Here is a 21,608-nt window from a genome sequence, read left to right as displayed (position 1 = left end):
AAGACACAGGGCACCAAAACCTCTTCCACCCCTGTGTCCATCTCAGGTCAATTCTTTAAATCTGGGAGAATGCCAAGATGAAAAACAGTGTGCCGGCAAAGGCTTGGAGGAAGAAGACTCATTTCAAGACATAAATACTGATTCTAAATGTAATTAAAATGAATAGAGCCACGCATCTCTTGCGTCAGTCACATGGGAGAATCCATAGGACATCAAAGGGACTTTCACCACAGCTAGTCACCACCTTGTAATGCACCCAGTCCTGGCAGGGCTTCCAGCCTTGGAATGTCCCTCCCTTTCCTTGTCAATGTGGTGTGGGAAGCACACAGAGACCACCCCTCTGGCTCCTGTGAAAAAGGAAGGTGGTAATAGGAAGGGGAGAACTAGAGAAACATAAGGAATCAAAACCTGGCTTTTCCGGAGATTTCAGAGCAAGCAAGAGCTAGTAAAAGTGAGTCAATCAGAAAAGCGAGGGGAAAAGAGTGAAAAGGAAGGAGAGCAACACCAAATGAATGTTCTTTCTTCGCCAACAGCACTTCCGTGGAATTGAAAAGATTCCAGTCTGCCCAAGGCCTTGAGATCTCAGCGTCAAAGCTGCAGAAGATGAGAACATCCACAAATATCCCCCTTCTATGCCACATTTTAATAGGAAGCACCACCCTATACTCTCCCAAGGCGTTGCCCTGAGTCTCAAGGAGAAGGCTTCCTGCAGTGTGATGGCCCCTTCTCCCCATGCTAAACACTTGCCTCGCATATAAGCACTCATTGCAGTTGAACCTGCCCCACAGAGCCAGAAACATTGCCAGACTTGTGCCTTCCACACTCCCGCATGCAGAGCAGTTTCTATATGATGCAACAGAGTGTCCATGTTTGCCCTTGCAGCTGGCTGTGGGTGAGATGAGGAAGTTTAGCCTTCAATTATGAACCATTTGTATTCAGACATAGTAGTGTGTGAGAGGAGCCTTGCTTTGTTGTCTGAGCTTTTATTTCTGCCCTAAATCAACTGTGCACAGAATAGATTATACCTATTCCTGATGAATATGAAGTCACCGCAGTGAGAGGCTGAACCTGCAATGCTCAGAATAAGAATCTGCCGCATACTCTTCTTATGAATCTTCTCTTTCTCAAGAAAACCAACCTTCCTTCATTAGCTGAGCTCATTTCTAAAGAAGAGGAAATGGAAGTCCTGATAAACATCATTAAGTCCCGAAAAAGATTAGCATAAACAGGATGCCAAGAGGGAGATTTAATATTATTCAGATGGAATTTAAATTCTAATGCACCACTCATGCTCAGCCTCTCCTCCTAATAGAGCAGTAAGTTTTAAAAGCCTAATCATGCTGGGAAGACTCTTAGTACTCAGTACAAGTGTCCCTGGCCCCACTGCCTATTTGTCACTTTTCCTGTTGCCTGCCTCAGATAAAGTGTGCAGTGCTCTGGGGCTATCCAGTGAAATTATCCTGGAGTCCTTCCTTTTTTTTTTTTTTTTTTTTTTTTGAGATGGAGTCTTGCTCTGTCACCCAGGCTGGAGTGCAGTGGCATGATCTCAGCTCACTGCAACCTCCACCTCCCGGGTTCAAATAATTCTCCTGCCTCAGCCTCCCGAGTAGCTGGGATTTACAGGCACACACCACCATACCCAGCTAATCTTTGTATTTTTAATAGAGATAGGGTTTCACCATGTTGGCCAGGCTGGTCTCGAACTCCTGACCTCAGGTGATCCACCCGCCTCGGCCTCCCTAAGTGCTGGGATTACAGGCATGAGCCACCGTGCCCAGCTGAGTCCTTGCTTTTTCATAGCTAGGTTTTTAGGTGAAAGACAAAAGAGAGAAGACAGAAAAACTAGACTCATCACTCCCCTTTTATCTTCAAAAGGAAATGAGAGATCACATACAAGAGAGATGCTTATAAAATGAACTCTTCTGCATTGCTGATGGCCATTCTCCCCTTTCTCAAGAGGGTGGCTGGGCTGAGCTTTAACAGTAGATGACAGCAGGACCTGTTAGGCCATTTGTGGGACCAGTGAAAAGAGAAAATGTGGGATCGCTTGTTCATAAATCATTGAGAATTTCAAAACCAAGATGCCCTCCTGGGATCTTCCTCATAACGAAGTTGAGGGAGCTGGGGCTGTTGCCTGCCCATCCACTGTGATCAGAAGGATGAGCAACAGGGCAGGTATGGTGGCTCACACTTATAATCCCAACACTTTGGGAGGCCAAGGTGGGCAGATCACTTGAAGTCAGGAGTTCGAGGCCAGCCTGGCCAACATGGTGAAACACCGTCTCTGCTAAAAAATACAAAAATTAGGCTGGGCGCGATGGCTCACGCCTATAATCCCAGCACTTTGGGAGGCAGAGGCCAGTGAATCACCTGAGGTCAGGAGTTCTAGATGAGCCTGGCCAACATGGTAAAACCCTGTCTCTACTAAAAATACAAAAGTTAGCCGGGCATGGTGGCAGGTGCCTGTAATCCCAGCTACGCAGGGAGCTGAGGCAGGAGAATCGCTTGAACCCAGGAGGCAGAGGTTGCAGTGAGCTGAGATCGTGCCATTGCACTCCAACCTGGGGGATAAGAGCAAGACTTCGTTTCAAAAAAAAAAAAAAAAAAATTAGCTGGGCATGGTGGTGCACCCCTGTAATCCTAGCTACTTGGGAGGCTGTGGCAGGAGAATCACTTGAACCCAGGAGATGGAGGTTGTGGTGAGCTGAGATCATGCCACTGCACTCCAGCCCTGGTAGACAGAGTGAGACTCTGTCTCAAAAAAAAAAAACGGATGAACAATGGGTTTCTTTGGTTCTCCATTTTTTAAGTGGAAAACTATCTCTTGTCAAAAATTCAGATTAGATCCTTGCTTTGAAAACTTTTTTTTTTTTTTGAGATGGAGTCTGGCTCTGTTGCCCAGGCTGGAGTGCAGGGGCACAATCTCAGCTCACTGCAACCTCTGCCTCCCAGGTTCAAGAGATTCTGCCACCTCAGTCTTCCGAGTAGCTGGGATTACAGGCACCCACCACCACGCCTGGCTCATTTTTGTACTTTTTAGTAGAGACGAGGTTTTGCCATGTTGGCCAGGCTGGTCTCAAACTCTTGACCTCAGACAATCCAACCACCTCGGCCTCCCAAAGTGCTGGGATTACAGGCGTGAGCCACCGTGCTCGGCCAAAACTTTCTGAAGAAGAAATGATGATTGGAAACCACTCGTTGCCGTCACCATGTTTTTCCATGAGGATCAAGAGGGGAAGCTCTTCTTCTGGTCTCAGGATCTCTCTATGCCTTAGAAATACCATCTTCTACTCACTGTGCCCAGTGGCTTTCCACAGCAACCACTAGAAGCCCCATCCCAAAATGACTTAAATGACAGGAAATTCATGGTCTCACAAAACACAAACAAAAAGTCAGGAAATAGGCCAGCCATGGTGGCTCACACCTGTAATGCCAGCACTTTGGGAGGCCGAGGAGGGTGGATCACTTGAGGTCAGGAGTTCGAAACCAGCCTGGCCAAAGTGGCAAAATCCCGTCTCTACTAAAAAATATAAAAATTAGCTGGATTTGGTGGCAGACACCTGTAATCCCAGCTACTTAGTAGGCTGAGGCAGGAGAATCACTTGAATGCACCACTGCACTCCAGCCTGGGTGACAGAGCGAGACTCCATCTCAAAAAAAAAAAAGTCAGGAAATAGAACGGTTCCAGGGTTAGCTCAATCATCAGTTCATCAATAGCTTTGAAGAGAGGTTCTTTCCATCTTTCCCTTTTGCCATCTTCAGCTACTATAACTGGAATCTGATTTGAGACCGCCTTTTCTTTATTAGGTTTACGAAAGAAAATTTTCCTGCTGTACTTCCAACAAAAATCCACAGAAACCTATATATATATAAGTCTATGTTTCCCATGTCCCCTAGAAGACAAGGGCAGGGCAGGAAGGTTATTGTCAGAATTTGAGGCAGCACAAATAAATCCCTGACAACCCTCTGGACATCCTAAGATCTCAGTCAGAACAAGCAACTCAGAGCCCACAGCTGGAGAGCTCCAGACATGTCTAAAATAATTAAAATAACAATATTTGCTGAAACGAGGAAGAAATTTGGAAACCAAACAATACAAAGATAGCATCTCTGGGATGTGTGTGTGCATGCACATGAGTGTGTGCCCAGAAACAGCCCAAAAGACACGGTGGACAAAAGAGGAACATGCTCGACAATTTAAACAGAAACACTGTCTGCTTTATTCTTTTTATAGATCCTGATCGATATTTCTCTGCTGTTAAAAAAATAGGAATTCTTCTCAAATGGAATAATACCTGCTCATATGAGGATAAATATTTGTGAGTCACACTGAAGTATTTACCTTCAGGGCATCTCGATTCTGAGAACTCTCGTACAGCACAGCCAGCCCTGTGGTATGCACAGTCCTAGGCCTCCTTCCAAAATCAGAAAAGCAGAAGATGTAAACAAATCGGAGATGGATCTCACCCCAATAATCACTCAACTGACATCTTGAATTTTTTTCTCTTTTGACAGTACATGCTTTCTTTCCATGCCCTTTGACGAAATTTGGAGTTGTTGCCAGTTGAAGGAAGATAAATATTGTCTAGATTTTGTGGTGAATCATCTAAGTATGGCAAAACTGTGCATTTTCTAGACATTCCAAACTTTAAGAATAAAAAAGAAAGTAACTCATATTTTCAGTGACAATATTATCAGCCTGAATATCCTGATGTGTGGGATTAGAGCGATAAACCTTGGAATGCAAAGAAATATTACTAAGAATTCTGTTTTTATGGCCACAAAAAGTAGCAGTGTATAATTTCCCCTGTGATCCATTCAGCTGACTTATACAAAAAACCTGCGTGTGCTCTAATGGCTTGGAATCCTTCCCTTGCTGTTACCACAATTTAAAAGAATGAGGACTGCTCTCCATTTGTTGCAGCAATCAGGAAAGCCTTTGTCACATACCCGAACTTGGGTGGAGGCCAGCCTGGCACACAGAGCGATCAGTAAGACGACCTATATTAGGCATTCCTCCAGGTATAGGGAGGAAGAGCAGTGGCTGACACTAGTGACCACTGTCTACCTGACCAGCCATTCAGAAAGGTTCTACCTTGCTTTGCAGAAGTGGGCCAATCCATGAGCCACTGGGGAATGAGAGCTGTGGAAATTGAAGGTTGAAGCAAATCAACTCCCTATAGGCATTTAAAAAATAGCAGACATATTATTTCACTATAAGCCAGGGTGCCCAGAAAAGTTCTGTTCCTTTTTGGATAGCAGCTAAGTTCAGCACAGGAAGTTCCTCTAGAGGGCCTAGAGCTTAACCTGCCCCACCATTGCAGGATCTTCATTCTTGCCGGGCTCTGCTCTGCCTCACTCATTCTCATTAGGGCCACTCTGTCCTTGATGCCTTAATGCTCCATTTATTCATCAAGTAGGGGAAGAGTCTAGGCTCTAAGATGAAAAAGGCATGATATGACAATATCTTGAGTTCTGAAAAAAAAAGCCACCCAGGAATCATTCTCACTAGAGCCATAGCTTATTGCATAAAAACAAACAGGTAGAAAAGTAAGTGCCAAGAATTCCAAAGAAGAAAAAGTAAATAAATCCCTTAAATCAAAATATGTACTTATGATATTATTCTGTTTCATGAACATATTCCCGATAAAACTCTCCCCTGCAGGGGCACTGGATATGGCTGTTTATCTGGGATTCTTTCATCCACCACCCACATTGTTTTCACCAAACCTCCCATTGACCAGACTTTCTCAAAACCCCCATGGCAATGTAAACCCTAAAGGGCATGGAATTTTATCTGCTCTGCTCACTAATGACACCTAGGAACTCTAAGCATGCCTGATTCACAGTGGTTACTTAATCACTACTTGTTGAATAAATGAATAAAATAATAATAACATCTGCAGTGTGATAAGATGTAACAGGTCGCAAAGCACACGCACATCTATTTCCTCACTTACTCTCCACAGTAATCCTGTGAGGTGGGGTTTTATTCTTATCTTCATTTCATAGGAGAGGAAGACAGTGTTCGGCTACTGCCTAAAGTAGCTATACTAGTAGTTCAACATGTACTAATTGGGAGGCAATTCTAGCTCATCCAGTTCCCATCCCATGCTTCCTCCTCCTCCTCACAACCAAGTGTGGCCTGGCTGACACATCCCTATGGCTTTGTTTCAGGTGGGTCTTTTTCGAAAGTCAGGAGTGAAGTCTCGAATCCATGCCCTACGCCAAATGAATGAAAACTTCCCTGAGAACGTCAACTATGAAGACCAGTCTGCTTATGATGTGGCGGATATGGTGAAACAGTTCTTCCGGGACCTCCCTGAGCCTCTTTTCACCAACAAGCTCAGCGAGACCTTTCTCCATATCTATCAGTGTAAGTGGAAATAATGAGATTGGTGTTCTTGTGGGCATCCTTCCACTTTAATGAAAATAATTCCCTATAGACTGAGTTTTAATTATACAAATAATACATCAATCCATAAAGATGTATGTAATCCTGCTCTCCCCTATGGAAGTAACTTTTGCACAAAGTTTGATATGGAAATCCACAGGCCATTTTTTTATGCATTTGAAAATACCTTTTGACATCAAAATATTCCTTCTCAAAAGAGTTTTGTGTACGATCTAAAACAAACTTTCAATACATTTGCAAAAATTTAAAATGAAAAAGGGACACAATAGAAGTTGTTTTATATATAGGTATTTATTAAAACTTATTTAATTTTTTAAAAAAGTAAGCATTTCTTTGGGATATAGGAAATTCAAAGTGACATGAATTAAAATGACAGGAAATAAAAACAAATGTGTTTTAGCACAAAGTATCTTCATTGGTGAAAAGTAAGCAAACCAAATCAAGTCTTAAGCTTAAATAAACTTATTTATATTTTCACTTGGATTTTTTCAAATAATGTTAAGTTCTCAGCAAAGCCTGGATAATTAAAATAATCCCTGAAAATAACAACTGTTTATTAAGAAATATATCCTACTATATTGCAACCCCAAGTGGTTGCAATGGGGGTATTAGAAATAAACATGTGGGCTGGGTATGGTGGCTCACGCCTGTAATCCGAGCACTTTGGGAGGCCGAGGTGGTTGGATTGTCTGAGGTCAGGAGTTCAAGACCAGCCTGGCCAACATGGTGAAACCCCATGTCTACTAAAAGATACAAAAATTAGCCAGGCATGGTGGTGGGTGCCTGAAATCCCAGCTACTCAGGAGGCTGAGGCAGGAGAATCGCTTGAACCCAGGAGGCGGAGGTTGCAGTGAGTGGAGATTGCACCACTGCACTCCAGCCTGGGTGACACGCGAGACTCCATCTCAAAAAAAAAAGAAGGAAATTAAACACATGACTCTTTGCTAGATATGACAATGTTAACATTATGAATTATTTTGATGGTCCAGATCCCAATTCATGGGGGAAGAAAAGCCATTTGGTCCATGGGCTTTGAGTTTTGAGTTTTCAGCAAAATATTTCTAAAATGGACCTTGACATGGACTTGATCCAATTTGAGGAATATCCATGCTATAGAGAATTCTGTATAAAATGTGTTTAAGGAGTCCATGATACTGCAAACTCGGGAAGGATTGTAATCAGAACCACTTGTGAAAACAGATTAAGGTGGCAACCCACTAAATAAATATTAGTTTTTCAAAGTAAGTAGGTTAAGTTAAGTTAATAGTACAAGTTGCTAGAGCCCAAACAGGGAGTTCTTGATGTTGTTGCTGTGAGAGGTTGAACTGCATTTTTCAATTAAGTCTCCCTTATGGTTTGGAAGTATCAGATACGAGTCTTTACATTTAATCAGTTCTTGGGTTAAGGTTGACACTAGTCTAAGGCTAAAGCCACATTACTTTCAAGAAATAAATATCTTTGGCCCTTTCTGAGTCACAAGCAAGAAGCCAGATCAAAGCAGGCTTTATTTTAGCTGAGCAAACATTTACAGAGCGTGACTTCTGTACCTGGCACCGTGCTGAGCATGGCGGAGCATATGGATGGATGAGACTGACTTTCTGATCTTAAGGATCTTACAATTGAGGGGGATGAGGCATGAACATAAATAACTCCAACACAACAAAGTTGGAGAAGTTCCATAGAAAGGTTACAAAGAAAAGTCCAAGGAGGGAGAGATGAAGAATGAGGGCTTCACGGAGGAAGTGACAACTGAAGGCTGAGATATGTGAGGAACACGTTTTGGGTGCCTGCTCTGCAGATAGCATAAGCAGATGTCAGGAGAGCCCAGTGTATTCATCTGGCTTGCATGTATGACAAACATACAAAGTGACACCAAATGACACTGAAAAACGACGCTGGGGCCATAAAGGAAGGACATTGAATATTAGGGCAAGGAGTGTATGCTTGATTCATTAAGCATTGGGGAACTGTAGGGTGTTGTTGAGGGACTTACCAGTTACAATTTTCTCAGCTATAAAGACAGAACCAAATATCCAATTAACAGTCATTTAAACAGTAAGTACATTTTATTATCTCACAGAATTCCAGAGTTGGGTATCCCGCAGCTCAGTGATGCCAGGGCTAAAGTCAGCCTCTCTTGGCTTTCCCTTTAAGGTCACAATATAATTGTCACAACTTATAATTATCACATCTTCACAAAATCACATTCCAAGGCAAGAAGAGGGTGACCGCGCTTCTCCTTGGCCATGTGTCTCTTTTTATCAGGGTCATACATCTTACAGAAGCTCTTAGCATTTTTCTTGGTCCTCTCAGGCAGAAGTGGTTTACAACTTCCCCCTTAAACCAAACACTGGAAAGAAGACCTGGGTTACCAGTTTTGGTTTAGGGCAGCATGGTTCATCCCTGGATCTGAGGGAGGGACCCATTTCCCTGAGTATATTGTAGCTCACACCTGAGCAGAACATGTGTTTTCTTAATGAGGAAGAAGGGAAGAATGGGTATTGAGTTGAGTAGGTGGTCAGCCTTGTATCTGCCACAGGGAGAAAGTCCATCAGCACTGTGTCATTGACCCAGGAATCTGGAAGTGGTGCTCAAGGGGCACTGAACTGGACGAGCATGGAGGCTCAGAGAGTCAGCATACTAATCAAGGTTCTGAATTACCTGCAGGGACTTCCAGCAGTGAGACTGGAGAGAAGACATTCCATGCGTAGACCCTAGAGTCAAAGTCTGCAAACTGCTACTGTGGCAGAGAGGAACGGTTCCTCCTCCAGTTCTCCAGAGAAGTTCTGTTTTCAGCTATGCCACTTCTTGGGTTTTTGTCCAGTGATGAACTAAATTGGAGTGTTGGATGGGTAATGCAAATATTTGAGTCCTACCCATCTGGAGGAGGGAGAAGGATAGAGGAGTCAAAGACAACCATAAGGCTTTAAGGCGTGATGATTGAAAGAATGTGGAAATTGGAGGGGAGAAGGGTTTAGAATCCACAGGATTCTGAATTTGAGGTGTCAGGATCCCCCATATGATTGCAAATTATCCACACTTAGAAATTCAGACCTAGAATCATCCCCTTAGAGCCAGGAAAGGGGCAGGACCCGCAGCAGCGTGGTATGTAACAGAAAGCTAAAAGAGCATAGGATCCAAAACAAATGCTGAATTTAGGTATTTGAAGCATTTTTAGTAAATAATAATAATAATAATGGACAGGAAGTATTTTCTGAGGGATAAAAGAACAAGTGAATAGAAAGGAAATTGAGACAACATATAGAGATGACAGGCGACTCTTCAAAAATGATGGCTGGGAAAAAATGTTGGCATGGAAAAGAAGCTTAGTAATCTAAAGTTAAACAATGTATACACACTGGACATCTTACCTAGAGCAGCATATTTAAAACAATTCCTCAGCACAAGCAGAATTTGTAACACCTCTCACAAGCTTCAGATCATTAGTACCATCTGTTTCTGCTGCACCCTAAGCGAGAGTAAGAAAATGGGTTCACTCTAATTTTAACAAAATGGCTCTTCTCTGTAAACCCCAGGTATATCTTGTGCCAGTACACAATGGACATGGTGGGAGTGGGGACGGGTTTCAGACCGCTGAAGGCATGCTCAGGCTTTTCCAGGAACTTGGATTTGCTAATCAGGGCCAGAGTGTGGTCAGCCCTGGGATGTAACGTCATGCCTCCTGCATGAGAATGCAGGCGAATCCAGCATCGATAGCCCCCCAGGACCACAAAGCCTGGGGCCAGCCAGGACCCCTTCAGAAGGTCACACCTCAGCCCTTCTAGAACAGCCAGCTCTGAGTTTGTTTTTATCATGCACTCCTGCCAGTAGCAAATATCTGAATGTGTATTTATGTTTAGTAATATAAATATACTGGATATACTCTAATGTACTATGCACATTATAAAGCACACCCAATCAGTATTTTTAATGGGTAAGAGAAAAGATAAACACATGTGGGAGTGCTAATGATTTCTTCTCACACCTCAAGAGACTGTCAGGAGCACACCTCCCCACCCCTTTAGAATGCAGACACCCTAGTGTGGAGGCCCCTGCTCCAGAACACGGCATTTTAAGAAAGACAACAGTGTTGACAGAAGCAAGCTCCTGACGGTGTCTTTCGCAGTGAGAGGACTAAAGTGATCATGAAATAAACACAGCCACGGGTGGGAGCAGCAAAATGCAGCACCTATCACTCATTTGGTGTGATTTCCATTTAGTTCACCTCATATTGTTGGAACAAATTCCCTGGTAAGCCGCATAACCAGTACCCACCACCACAAGGACCACCCTCAAGGGTAATGGCACTGAGAAGGGCCAGACATCCCCCATAACCTTAGGCTGCCTGGTTCTTCTTCTCCAAGCCCAGCCTCCATTTCCATAAACCCCAAGATTATGGAACAGGTGACGCTGGGTCTCCACATGAAGTCAATAGCAGGCATCCTGCAAAGCAAGTCCTGGGAGATTTGTAGGAAAAAGGAAGATGTACAAGCTTCCCCTCGAGAAGCTGGCCCTCTAGGAATGAGGTCAGAGGTCCCACCAGCTCAACACCACTCCCGGTGAATTGTGCGGCAATGGCATCATGGCCTGGCTGGCAGGGGTGGAGAAAGGCAAGGCGAGGCTACTGTTCCCTAATCCAGTGGTTTTCAAACCGTGTCCCACGGAGCCTTGGGCATCTGAGAGGGGCTTCCCAAGCTGTCTGTCAGGGAGATGGGCAAGAGGGATGCCAGGTTGACAGAATCCTAATCACCAACTTCACCCAGAAGCCTTCTGAAAGCAGGTGAGTGGGTTGATTGCTCAGAATACAGAAAACCAGGATGGTGGTGCCCCTTTCTAAACCCTGCTTGGCCATCGAGACTGTGGGATCCAGAGTTCAATTGCAAGGGTTGGGACGCAGCTCTGCCTCCCTTGAGCTGCGAGGCCTCAGCAATTACTGACTTCTTTGTGCCTTTCCTGCCGTTCTGGTTGTTGTTGTTGTTGATGATGACTCTGGGTGTGTGTTTGCACGAGTAAGGTGGAGCTTACACAATGCTTCCCAGCTGGCTCTTTCTATGTCTGTTCCTCCAATGACCTGGCATCCACTTTTCCTCAGATGTCTCCAAAGAACAGCGGCTGCAGGCCGTGCAGGCTGCCATCCTGCTACTGGCCGATGAGAACAGGGAGGTCCTGCAGACGCTCTTGTGTTTCCTGAACGATGTCGTCAACTTGGTGGAAGAGAATCAGATGACGCCCATGAACCTGGCAGTGTGTCTGGCCCCCTCCCTCTTTCATCTTAATTTATTGAAGAAAGAAAGCTCTCCACGGTGGGTTTTTTCTCAGTAACAACAGTAATCCTAAAGCAGGCATTCCTACACTTCATAAGACTGGATGGATTGATGGATGGATGGATGGATGGATGGATGGATGGAAGGATGGATGGATAGATAGATATGAATGGATATATTGATAGATTACAGATAGGTAGGTAGATAGATCGATGATAGGTAGATGATAGATTGATAGTTGATACATAGATGATAGATGACAGCTAAATAGATGATAGATAAATAGATGGTAGATGATAGATAAATAGATGATTGATAGATAGATAATAGAGATAGATGATAGATAGATAATAGATTATAGATAGATAACATGTGTCTCATGCTATATTTCAACTTCAGGATTTGTCAACACTCTTTTCATAATGAGAAAATCTTGTGAGGCACCCTAATTCACGGGGCTCAGATTCATAGAATTATTGAGCTAGCATTGAAGAATGCCAATTGTGATCCAGAAATCTTGAGTTTTGTGTTGTCTGTGTGAGTGAGGAGGAAAACATACACAAAGTAGTATTTTACAATTTTTAAAAGGCTATGTTTAAGACCAAAGCACAGGAGCTTGCAGTTAAGGGGTTTCAAACTTTGGAAAAACAGATTAATTTTGTCCCCTGCTGTTCTTCCTGCCCTTTAGTTTTCTAAGATCTTTCCTTGTGAACTGTCAGACTGTTAGCCTGATTCAGATATCTAAGATATGTGATCATTGTTTTTATTTGGAAACGCAAAAGCCTGGGATCTGGATAGCATCTGGGTATAAACAGAAAACAAAAGGGATGAGTTTGGTATTGTGACAAGCTCGTTGCTGTGGGATCTGCTTAGCACACTCACATTCAATTACAGAGTCATACAGAAGAAATATGCCACCGGGAAGCCAGATCAAAAGGACCTCAACGAGAATCTGGCAGCAGCTCAGGGGCTCGCGCACATGATCATGGAATGTGACAGACTTTTTGAGGTGAGCAAAAGGCTCGAACCTCCGCCTCCCTAGTAGCTCTTGGAACTAGATAAGACGCTTGGGATTGTTGCTACATTTATGGTTTCTATCTATTTGTTCCTGATTTTATAGTGACAATAGTATATGCTATAGCTCTGGTGTTTGCTTCCAAGAAGGCTGAGGAGCTAGCTATACAATTGAGGCTTTGATAAAGACACTTGGGATTACCATACTGATGGTTTTTATGCAAACAGTTGCATCACCTGCCATTGTCAGGTTCAAGGCCAGTCAGCCAATTATGTTCTATTTGATTTTACCTTGGGGCTTGATTAGGTTAAACATCTGTGTGACTGTGTGTATGATACTGAGGAATCTTTGTTGCTAAGAACCAATGACAGCTTATGAATACAGCCACAGATATGTAAAAGAAGTAAGTGAACCAGACTTTTGGCATACTTTTGTGATAGAATTGGCATTTGTCAATGGGAAAAGTGTGCTAAAAAAGTAAAGCTATTCCCAAGTCATGTTTGATGTTTCCCTTCACAAGTCTATCTGTTTTAAGTCTTATTCATAGTGGGTGAAGTTGTCTGAGCCCGTATTTTGCCAAACTGAATAAAAAGACATTAAAGGTAAAATAAAAGGGAAATAGAAAGAGTAAAGGGGAAGTCATTGCAATGTTCTGAATAATAAATACAGCCTCAGAAACATGTTTGTATTTCCTGACTTTAGGAAGGCCCCTCCCGGCCTTGGTAGTGATCTTAGAAAAACTTCTCTGGCCGTGTGGCCCTCAGCCTGTGGCTCAGAGCCGGGTTGTGGGTGAAATGGCTTTGCTTTCTCTGAGTCTCGGCATTTCTTTGGCTCAGTGTGTTGCCCTTTCATGCATCCGTTGGTCTAGGTTCCACACGAGTTGGTGGCCCAGTCTCGTAACTCGTATGTGGAGGCTGAGATCCACGTGCCAACCCTGGAAGAATTGGGGACGCAGCTGGAGGAGAGTGGGGCAACTTTCCACACTTACCTGAATCATCTCATCCAGGGCCTCCAGAAAGAAGCCAAGGAGAAGTTCAAAGGATGGGTCACGTGCTCCAGCACAGACAATACAGATCTTGCTTTCAAAAAGGTAATCTCAGAGGATGGAAAAAGATCACCCCCAGAAAGCCACAGCTAACAATCAGACATTTGTTTTTGCATTGAAAACAGCTGCTGTGTCCACAGGGCTTGGCACACACATGGACAGTTAAGGCACATGAACCATTCAAAGAACTCAGTCCAGAGATCTGTTGCCCATAATCAGAGAGTAAACTATGGAGCCGGACGGCTGGATCCCGGTCCTGTCTCTACTCCTTAGCTGTGTGATGTTGGGCAAGTCACACACCTCTCTGTGCCTCAGTTTTCCCATCTGCGAAATGGACATTGTAAGAGTACCACTGTCAGAGGAAGGCTAATTTAAAAACTAAATGGCTTAGAATAGTGCCTGGCACACAGTAACCACCGGGTGTGTTGGTGATTATTATTTTTATCATCATTATTATTCTTTTAAGCTTAAGGACTAAAATGTTAAACCTGAGGTATGTAGCATCGCTCTCAATTTACATAATCAGTGATGGTTTTTGAACACCCAGCAAGGTATGATAGAAAAACTAAAAGCCCAAACAAAAAATGTTGGACCCATATCCCAGACAGCCTCTTCAGCTTCTGACGTTCTCTTTCCCAAGGTGGGCGACGGGAACCCGCTGAAGCTGTGGAAGGCTTCTGTGGAGGTGGAAGCGCCCCCCTCGGTGGTCCTGAACCGCGTGCTGAGAGAGCGCCACCTGTGGGACGAGGACTTTGTGCAGTGGAAGGTTGTGGAAACTCTAGACAGGCAAACAGAGATCTACCAGTATGTGCTGAACAGCATGGCTCCCCATCCTTCCAGAGACTTTGTGGTTCTCAGGTGAGCCTGACTCTAGGGTTTATGATGTTCTGTTCCAAAGGCAGGATGCGAGCTGTAGATGTGAGCACTTCCTAGTATCTCCCACGAAAGTCCAGCCACCACGGGGAACACTAAGCCGGCTCTTGTTTCCCTCGGTGACATCTGAGTTTTCTGTGTTGATGCCTGACTTCCTGTGTCTTTTCACCCAGCCTACAGCTCTGCCTGGGCTGTCTGATTGCCCCTCTCCTTGTGGAGCACACAGTTTATTAGGCCATAAATATTCATTTCCTCAGAGCAGACGGCCCAGAAAAGCTGCTGTTTGTCCAGTTGCACTTTCTGCCAAATTATGCAAATGGATCTGACTGGCTTTTCTTCTGATTTTGTTTTTCTTCCCTGGGAAAGTGTGTGTAACTCTCAAGACTGGAGTAGGTTTGACTTCACAACTCATCTGTATAACTTCAGATGCTCATAGCTAGTTACCATGCTCAGAAACCTTGGCACTGTCCTGGAGGTCCAGAAAAGCTTGTTGATTCTGTGTCTGCCATGGAAATATTGCTTCTGATTGATGTAAGGGTTGAATTCCAGACCCCTGCTCTCGGGGTTTGGAAGGGATGCTCAACCAATGATAGAAAGTTTGCACAGTAGAGATGCAGTATTGCATCAGCCGGAACAGAAAGCGAGGGTACTAAAGAACCTGAATAGAAGGTAATTAGATCAATATATCCTTTTTTTATTGAAAATCTTGGCAAACCCGTCTCATGTCACAGATCAGCAGTGTAAAAGCAACCTATTGTGAAACTCCCAAATGTATATTTGAAACACTTTCTTTATGAAACCAGTTTTGATGGCAAACTAAAGGTTACTTTTCACATGAGCTCTTTACGACTTTGGAATTGGCCCATGGAACCTTGACTTTTAAAGGTCAATTTTCCCTAAATATATGTATTTATCTCTGCTTCCTTGGGATCCTGGTGGAGAATGCAGGCAGTTTATAAGGGTGGCATATTACCAAAGTTATTAGGACATTAGTCATCTGGTGGAATTAAACTTCATGCTTTCACTCCACAAGTGGAAAGTTGAATAGCTCTTGCAGGATGGCTGCCATAGGAATGGGGCCATGCCATAGCGTGCCTCCTCCCTCCCTCCAGAGGAGGCTGAGGGCCTGAGTCTGTGTGTAGAAACTCCCTCCTTACATCCATCCGGCAACCCCACCAGCCTGCTATTTATCAGTGCTTCGTTCCATCATGACCACATGCCAGGCACTGTGATAGGCTCTGGGTATGCCAAGTGAATGCAGCAAACCACTCTCCTGCTCTCTTGGGGTTTGTATTTCATTGGGGAAAGTCCATAAAAAATAAGAAAGGGAGATGGGCTGACTTAACCTGGGAGGAATAAGATAGGGAGATAGTAAGGGATGGAATTTTAAATAGAATGGTCAGGGTGGGGTCTTGCTGCACTGATTTTGATCCAAGACTTGAAGAAGTGGAGTGGACCATGTGGCCCTGAAGGAGAAGAGGTGCAGCTTTCCATGGGCTGACAATGAACCAGATCAGGTTCCCAACAACAGGAATTCCTTATATGTAGGATACAAGGAGGTGGAAAGTGATGAGTGTGGTGAGGAGGCATGGGGCTGAGATGCCTCCTGTCTTCAGAGCATCTTCCAGTCTAGGCTAGCACATATGAGGCTGGTCACCTTTCAGGATTGCTGCATTTGTCTCTCATGCCACACCCATTGCTAGCTCCTCGGGAGCTTCCGCTGAGAGTTGCTGGAGATTCTCCCATTTATCCCAACATATCCCTACAACTTTCAGTCATCACGATTTATCACATCGTCGTTCATGAAAAGAGTAGTCACAGCATGGAAGTCGCTGAGCATTTGTGTGGGGCTTGGTTATTCCCAAGTTCTTGTCAAGCACATATCACCATTTCTCTTCCTTGTGTAGGAGGACAGGGTGAAATCATGCAGGAGATGACTTAGTAAGGGAACAGAATTTGTGGAGCAAATCGTGGGAATTCTAATAATACAATATATTATGATAGATCCCTGGGGTAGAAAGGGAAGTTAGAGGTTGTTACAGAGATGTTCACATAGCTCCTGACTCCCATCCACAACCTTTTTCAAGTGGTAGCCACCTCTGCTTGAATAGCTCCAGGAACAGGGAACTCATCGCCTCCCAGGGCAGCCCATTTCATTTCTGAACAGTGCACATTGTTAGACAGTGCTTCTCTCCTGCACAGAAATGTACCTTCCTATCTCTGCCTTCTGGAGTCAAATCAAACATATTCATTTCTTCTCCCGCTCAAGAGCCACTCAAGTATATGAAGACAATAAGCAGGCCCACATATGTTTCCTTTCCTTCAAGCTAAGCATACCAGTTCACTTCTCCTTGGGCATGCCCTCCTCCAGGAAGCCTTCTCCATATTCCTCGCACAGCCCCCCTCCATGTGATCCCAGAGCCCTCTATGCATAACCTTATCAGTGCATTTACCTCAGTGCTTTTAGAATTCTGTTTAGAGTGTCAGTTTTTCCTCCTGGGCTGTGTATATCTTTATGTCCTTGGTGACTTCTCAGAGCCTGGCCTATCTACCTGCTTAATTGATGTCTGCTGAATGAATCGAATGAGTGAGTTCTAATAATAAACTGTAAAACCACCTCTTCGAGAATGGGCAGGAGCCTCTGCAGCCGAGCAGAGCTGGGGATTCCAAATGCAGACTGAAAGCTGCAAGACCATTTCTGGCCTTGCAGAAAGTCCATAAAAAAGTCCCAAAGCTGAGATCCTTGCTTTGAAATTCTCTGTATAAACTTTACACAAGGTTATGAAAGCCGTTAGCTTAATCCAAGTCACTAGCATTGGAATCTGAGCCCAGGTTGTTGGCAGGAAAATATAAACACAAACCTTAGCTCTGTGTTCAGGTTCTTCTTCCTCCCTCAGTCATAACTCTGATGTGCGGATTGTTTTGCTACAGGACTTGGAAAACTGATTTGCCCAAAGGAATGTGTACCCTGGTTTCCCTCTCTGTGGAGCATGAGGAAACCCAGCTCCTGGGTGGTGTGCGAGCAGTGGTGATGGACTCGCAGTACTTGATAGAACCGTGTGGCTCTGGCAAGTCGAGACTGACTCACATCTGCAGGATAGACCTGAAGTAAGTGCTGACTCCCCTAATGGCAGGCTCAGATCTTGGGAGTCTCAGCTTGTACAGCACATCCAGCAGGGATGTCACCCTGATTTCTTATTTCACTGTATTTGTTTCCTCATTGCCATTAGTGTGCTTTCATAGGTGGCTATGTATGCCTCCTCTCTGTCTTTCCCCCTGTCCTGAAATTCTGACATTTCTCCTGCAGCTCTTTGTCTTTCTTTATTTTCTGTTTTATGCCTACTTATATTTCTGTCTTTCTCCCATGAGACACACACCAGCAACAGAGCCTGACACATAGTAGGTACTCAGTAAATCAGAGTTTCCTTCTCTTGTGTTTCTTTTTGAGACAAGATCTCGCTCTGTCACCCAGGCTGGAGTGCAGTAGCACCATCAGGGCTCACTGCAACCTCCACCTCCCGGGCTCAGGTGATCCACCCTCCTCAGCCTCCCCAGTAGCTGGAACTACAGCTGCCCACCACCACACTCAGCTAATTTTTGTATGTTTTTGTAGAGACAGGGCCTCGCCATGTTAGCCAGGCTGGTCTCAAACTCCCAACCTCAGGTGATCCGCCCACCTCAGCCTCTCAAAGTGCTGGGACTACAGACATGAGCCACCATGCTCGACCATGTATTTCTTTTATGCCTGTCCCCTTTTGCTGCTCCCTCTGGTAGTTCTTTGAGAAGTAAATAACTTACATCCAACCCCTTCAAGGCATTCATAATGCTAAACCCAGTTCTTGGTCTGGGTAGACAAAATGGAGTTTTCACAGTAAATTCTGGATTTCATCTGAATCTTTTCATTTTACCCTGAGATGTTGGTATCATTTTGAAGCACCTGATGAGTACTCAAATGACAGCATGAATACTTAGCAGCCAGGACATTTTCAAGGCCCCTGATGGCAGAATGAGGTCCTGAGCCCCTCAAGGCAGCAGCCCGAGCCGTCCGCAGGTGCACTGGTCATCGGGGCCCAAGGGCAGCCCTGTCCACCACAACTAATTGCTATGATTTGGAAAAAAACTTTCCCACTTCCTTTCTGATTTCTTTCCCCACAGAGGTCACTCCCCAGAATGGTACAGCAAAGGCTTTGGACATCTGTGTGCAGCAGAAGTTGCCAGGATTAGAAACTCTTTCCAGCCCCTCATTGCTGAGGGCCCAGAAACTAAAATCTGAGTTTTCCCCAGTGTGACATCAAACTCAGGGAAGAGGAAACTAAAGTAACGAGTGTGGCAGAGAGTGTGCATGTGAGAAAGCGAGAGAAAGAGGAACTGAAGCACGTGGTTAATGCCTAAAAATGGAAACGTTAAGAAGTTGGAATGTTGGAGACGCGAGAATTTCCAAGAACTTTCTTAGCCTTCCTGGAGATGGCTACATCCCTACTAATATAATTTTAAAATGAGAACATTTATATATATTACTTAAAATTAAATGGATTATTCCTTGTGCATTGCCTAATTTGCTATTTAAAGGCTTCTAAGAAGTGTATACTTAACTGTAAATAAATGTATGTATAGCATATGTACATATGTGTGTATATCTCCATCTTTACTGTATATATGTAAAATACCAATTTTATATAGCATTGTGTGTTTAGAAAATGACGGTGTCTGACTCAGTGAGTCCCTTCCTCACATAGTTCTTTCCAAGTGGCTCTGGGCCCCATCTCTCCACTGTCCTGTAAGCTGTGCGGAACCTGCTGCTAACACGAAGGTGTGAACATGCCCCGATGCCTAACCAAAGATTAGTTAACCAAAGGAAAATAACATTAAAGGAGACTTATGTGTTGATGCTTTGTTTCTGTTATTCAAAAACTGAGAATGGAATTCTGGGATAAAGCAAGGAAATAATAATTACTCCTCCTTAAAGCAAACGGGGGGGTGAGAAGTCATTACCAAATTTAAGGCTAGATGAGGAGTTGCCACTGGGCTCAGTAAGATGGAATTTCAGCGAGATATGGACCACCGGAGTCAGTGAGAGTGACTGAAACAGAAGCGATACCTCTCACTCCCACGTCCACCACTACAGACACCAAGTCAGGATGAATATCATAGCCTTTACTTATTCACAGCCAAAGGGACCCCTTGTGTTGTCTCAAGTTTTTATAGATACATTTCATAATGTTATTAAATGTCATTCTATTTGACCAGTGGCCTATTTGGTCACAGTTAATTGGTGTTTTCTTATTGCACTGAATTCAACTCCAGACACCATACAAAGGGAGATGATGGCCATTCCGTTCAAATTCTAGATCATTACAGCTTCAGGGAATTCATATTTTGCTATGTGTAGGATACTCTTAAAATGTAATTCATTAAACTTTTACAATCTGAAAGACAGGGTTTTTAACTAACATAAGACCAAAACTATGTTCTTTGATTAGTTTTAGAAAGTATAATTGGGTTTATTAATTCTTCTGTGTTTCCTCACTAGCCAGTCCAAGCTACCTATGCATTTGACCCAACCTTATTTATTATTGTACAGACGAAGCAAATTGACTCCCTTTAGCCAACTGCTAATGGATCGAATGTGCTTTTTATTGTAATTCAGCAGCTATGGAGAGAAAGATAACTTATTGTATGTTTGATTTCAGGGAGAGAGATTTTCTTTGATCATTCACAATAGAGATTGATATGATTTAGCAACTGGTGTTGGAGAAAAAAATAAAACCAAATGAGTGTTTTCAGGTTTTTTTGTATTATATGCATTTATATAATGTTTCTGTTATCAGCAATGTGCAATTATTTTATTGAGAGGAATAAAAAAGCTTTCTATGAGTTTGGTATGGTGCGAGGAAAATCTTACAGTTTGAATTATGACCTAGAAATTTTTCATTCCCATGTCTACCTAAGAAGGTAGCAGCAAATCCATAATTTACCTTTTGGGCAATGCTTTGTGAGCAAAACAAAGTCACTTCTGCCATAACATCTTGAATTTAACCATATATGCCAGATTACTTTATATGCATCAACAAGATCACCAGTGAAGTTTAATCTAGCTAAACACTGGTCCTGCTCCTGAGATGGGATCCTATGTGTTTGGAAAACGTAATAGGCACATGAGGATGAGTGGCTTTGTATCGCCCAGAGAGGTGCTTGTCCAGATTTCACATGCACATGAATTGCCTGGGGATCTTGTGAAACTGCAGACTCTGCTCCAAGTAATCTGGGCTGGGCCTGAGATTCTGCATTTCTGAAGAATCTCAGGGATGCCTATGCTGCTGGCCTAAAACCACACTCAGAAACGAGGACCTAGAAGATCCCTAAAACAGAATAAGAACAAATGTGATTGTATTTCTGATTCTCCCTCTCTTCGAATTATCTGACTTTTTTGTTTTTGTGCACATAGTAATCATATCACCGCTGCATAACAACACAGTGCATCTTTTTAAAAAAAGGAAAAGGGAAAAAAAGGAGAAAAAATGATGCATCAAGCTTGTTTGTCAAATACCACAGTATTTTATTCATTGTTATCTTGCCAATGGAAATAAAGTATGATATTGTATTTAAATATTATATTTATACCTCATGTATATTTTTACCTCAATTGTTGGTATCAATCATCAATTGTAAATAAATAATTGCCAAGGCAAATAAATTTATATATATTAAATATTTCCTATTTTCTATAAAATAGATGTTGATTTTCATGCCTCATCTTTAAATGGAAAATTTGCTTCATCAGGAAGATTTCTCCCAAGATAGCCTGCCATGACCTTGACTCCTTGGTACCGTCTGTAGTCATTACTGTCTTCAAATACAAGGAAGTTGTTGTCAACAGACATTCACTATCAGGCTGGGTGCCTTAACCTGGGTCTAAGGGATTAAAGTGATGGCTGGGGATTTTTTTTCTTAAATTTCATTGTCCTTAAATCTGGAAGTTATAAAAACATGTTAATA

The 21,608-nt window shown here is 43.3% G+C and overlaps 1 protein-coding gene across 8 annotated transcripts in view; it reads left to right on the top strand.

Moving 5' to 3' along the window:
• The window catches only part of STARD13 (StAR related lipid transfer domain containing 13), a 249,314-nt gene extending 229,817 nt beyond the window's left edge, over positions 1-19,497 (top strand). For 5 of the 8 annotated variants that reach the window (XM_024230840.3, XM_024230839.3, XM_024230842.3 and 2 more), the window contains 7 exons: positions 6,178-6,376; positions 11,508-11,718; positions 12,574-12,688; positions 13,563-13,784; positions 14,380-14,597; positions 17,544-17,720; positions 18,768-19,497. In XM_024230840.3, coding sequence (XP_024086608.3) covers positions 6,178-6,376; positions 11,508-11,718; positions 12,574-12,688; positions 13,563-13,784; positions 14,380-14,597; positions 17,544-17,720; positions 18,768-18,885 — 1,260 coding nt within the window. In that variant the 3' untranslated portion in view covers positions 18,886-19,497. The other 3 variants (XM_024230841.3, XM_063714791.1, XM_063714792.1) reach the window with 3 other exon arrangements.
• The last annotated feature ends 2,111 nt before the right edge of the window (positions 19,498-21,608 follow it).

The sequence above is a fragment of the Pongo abelii genome, chromosome 14, assembly GCF_028885655.2.
Source record: "Pongo abelii isolate AG06213 chromosome 14, NHGRI_mPonAbe1-v2.0_pri, whole genome shotgun sequence".
NCBI lineage: Eukaryota > Metazoa > Chordata > Mammalia > Primates > Hominidae > Pongo > Pongo abelii.
Note: the sequence above shows the minus strand (reverse complement) of the source record. Positions and strands in the feature narration are given on the sequence as shown.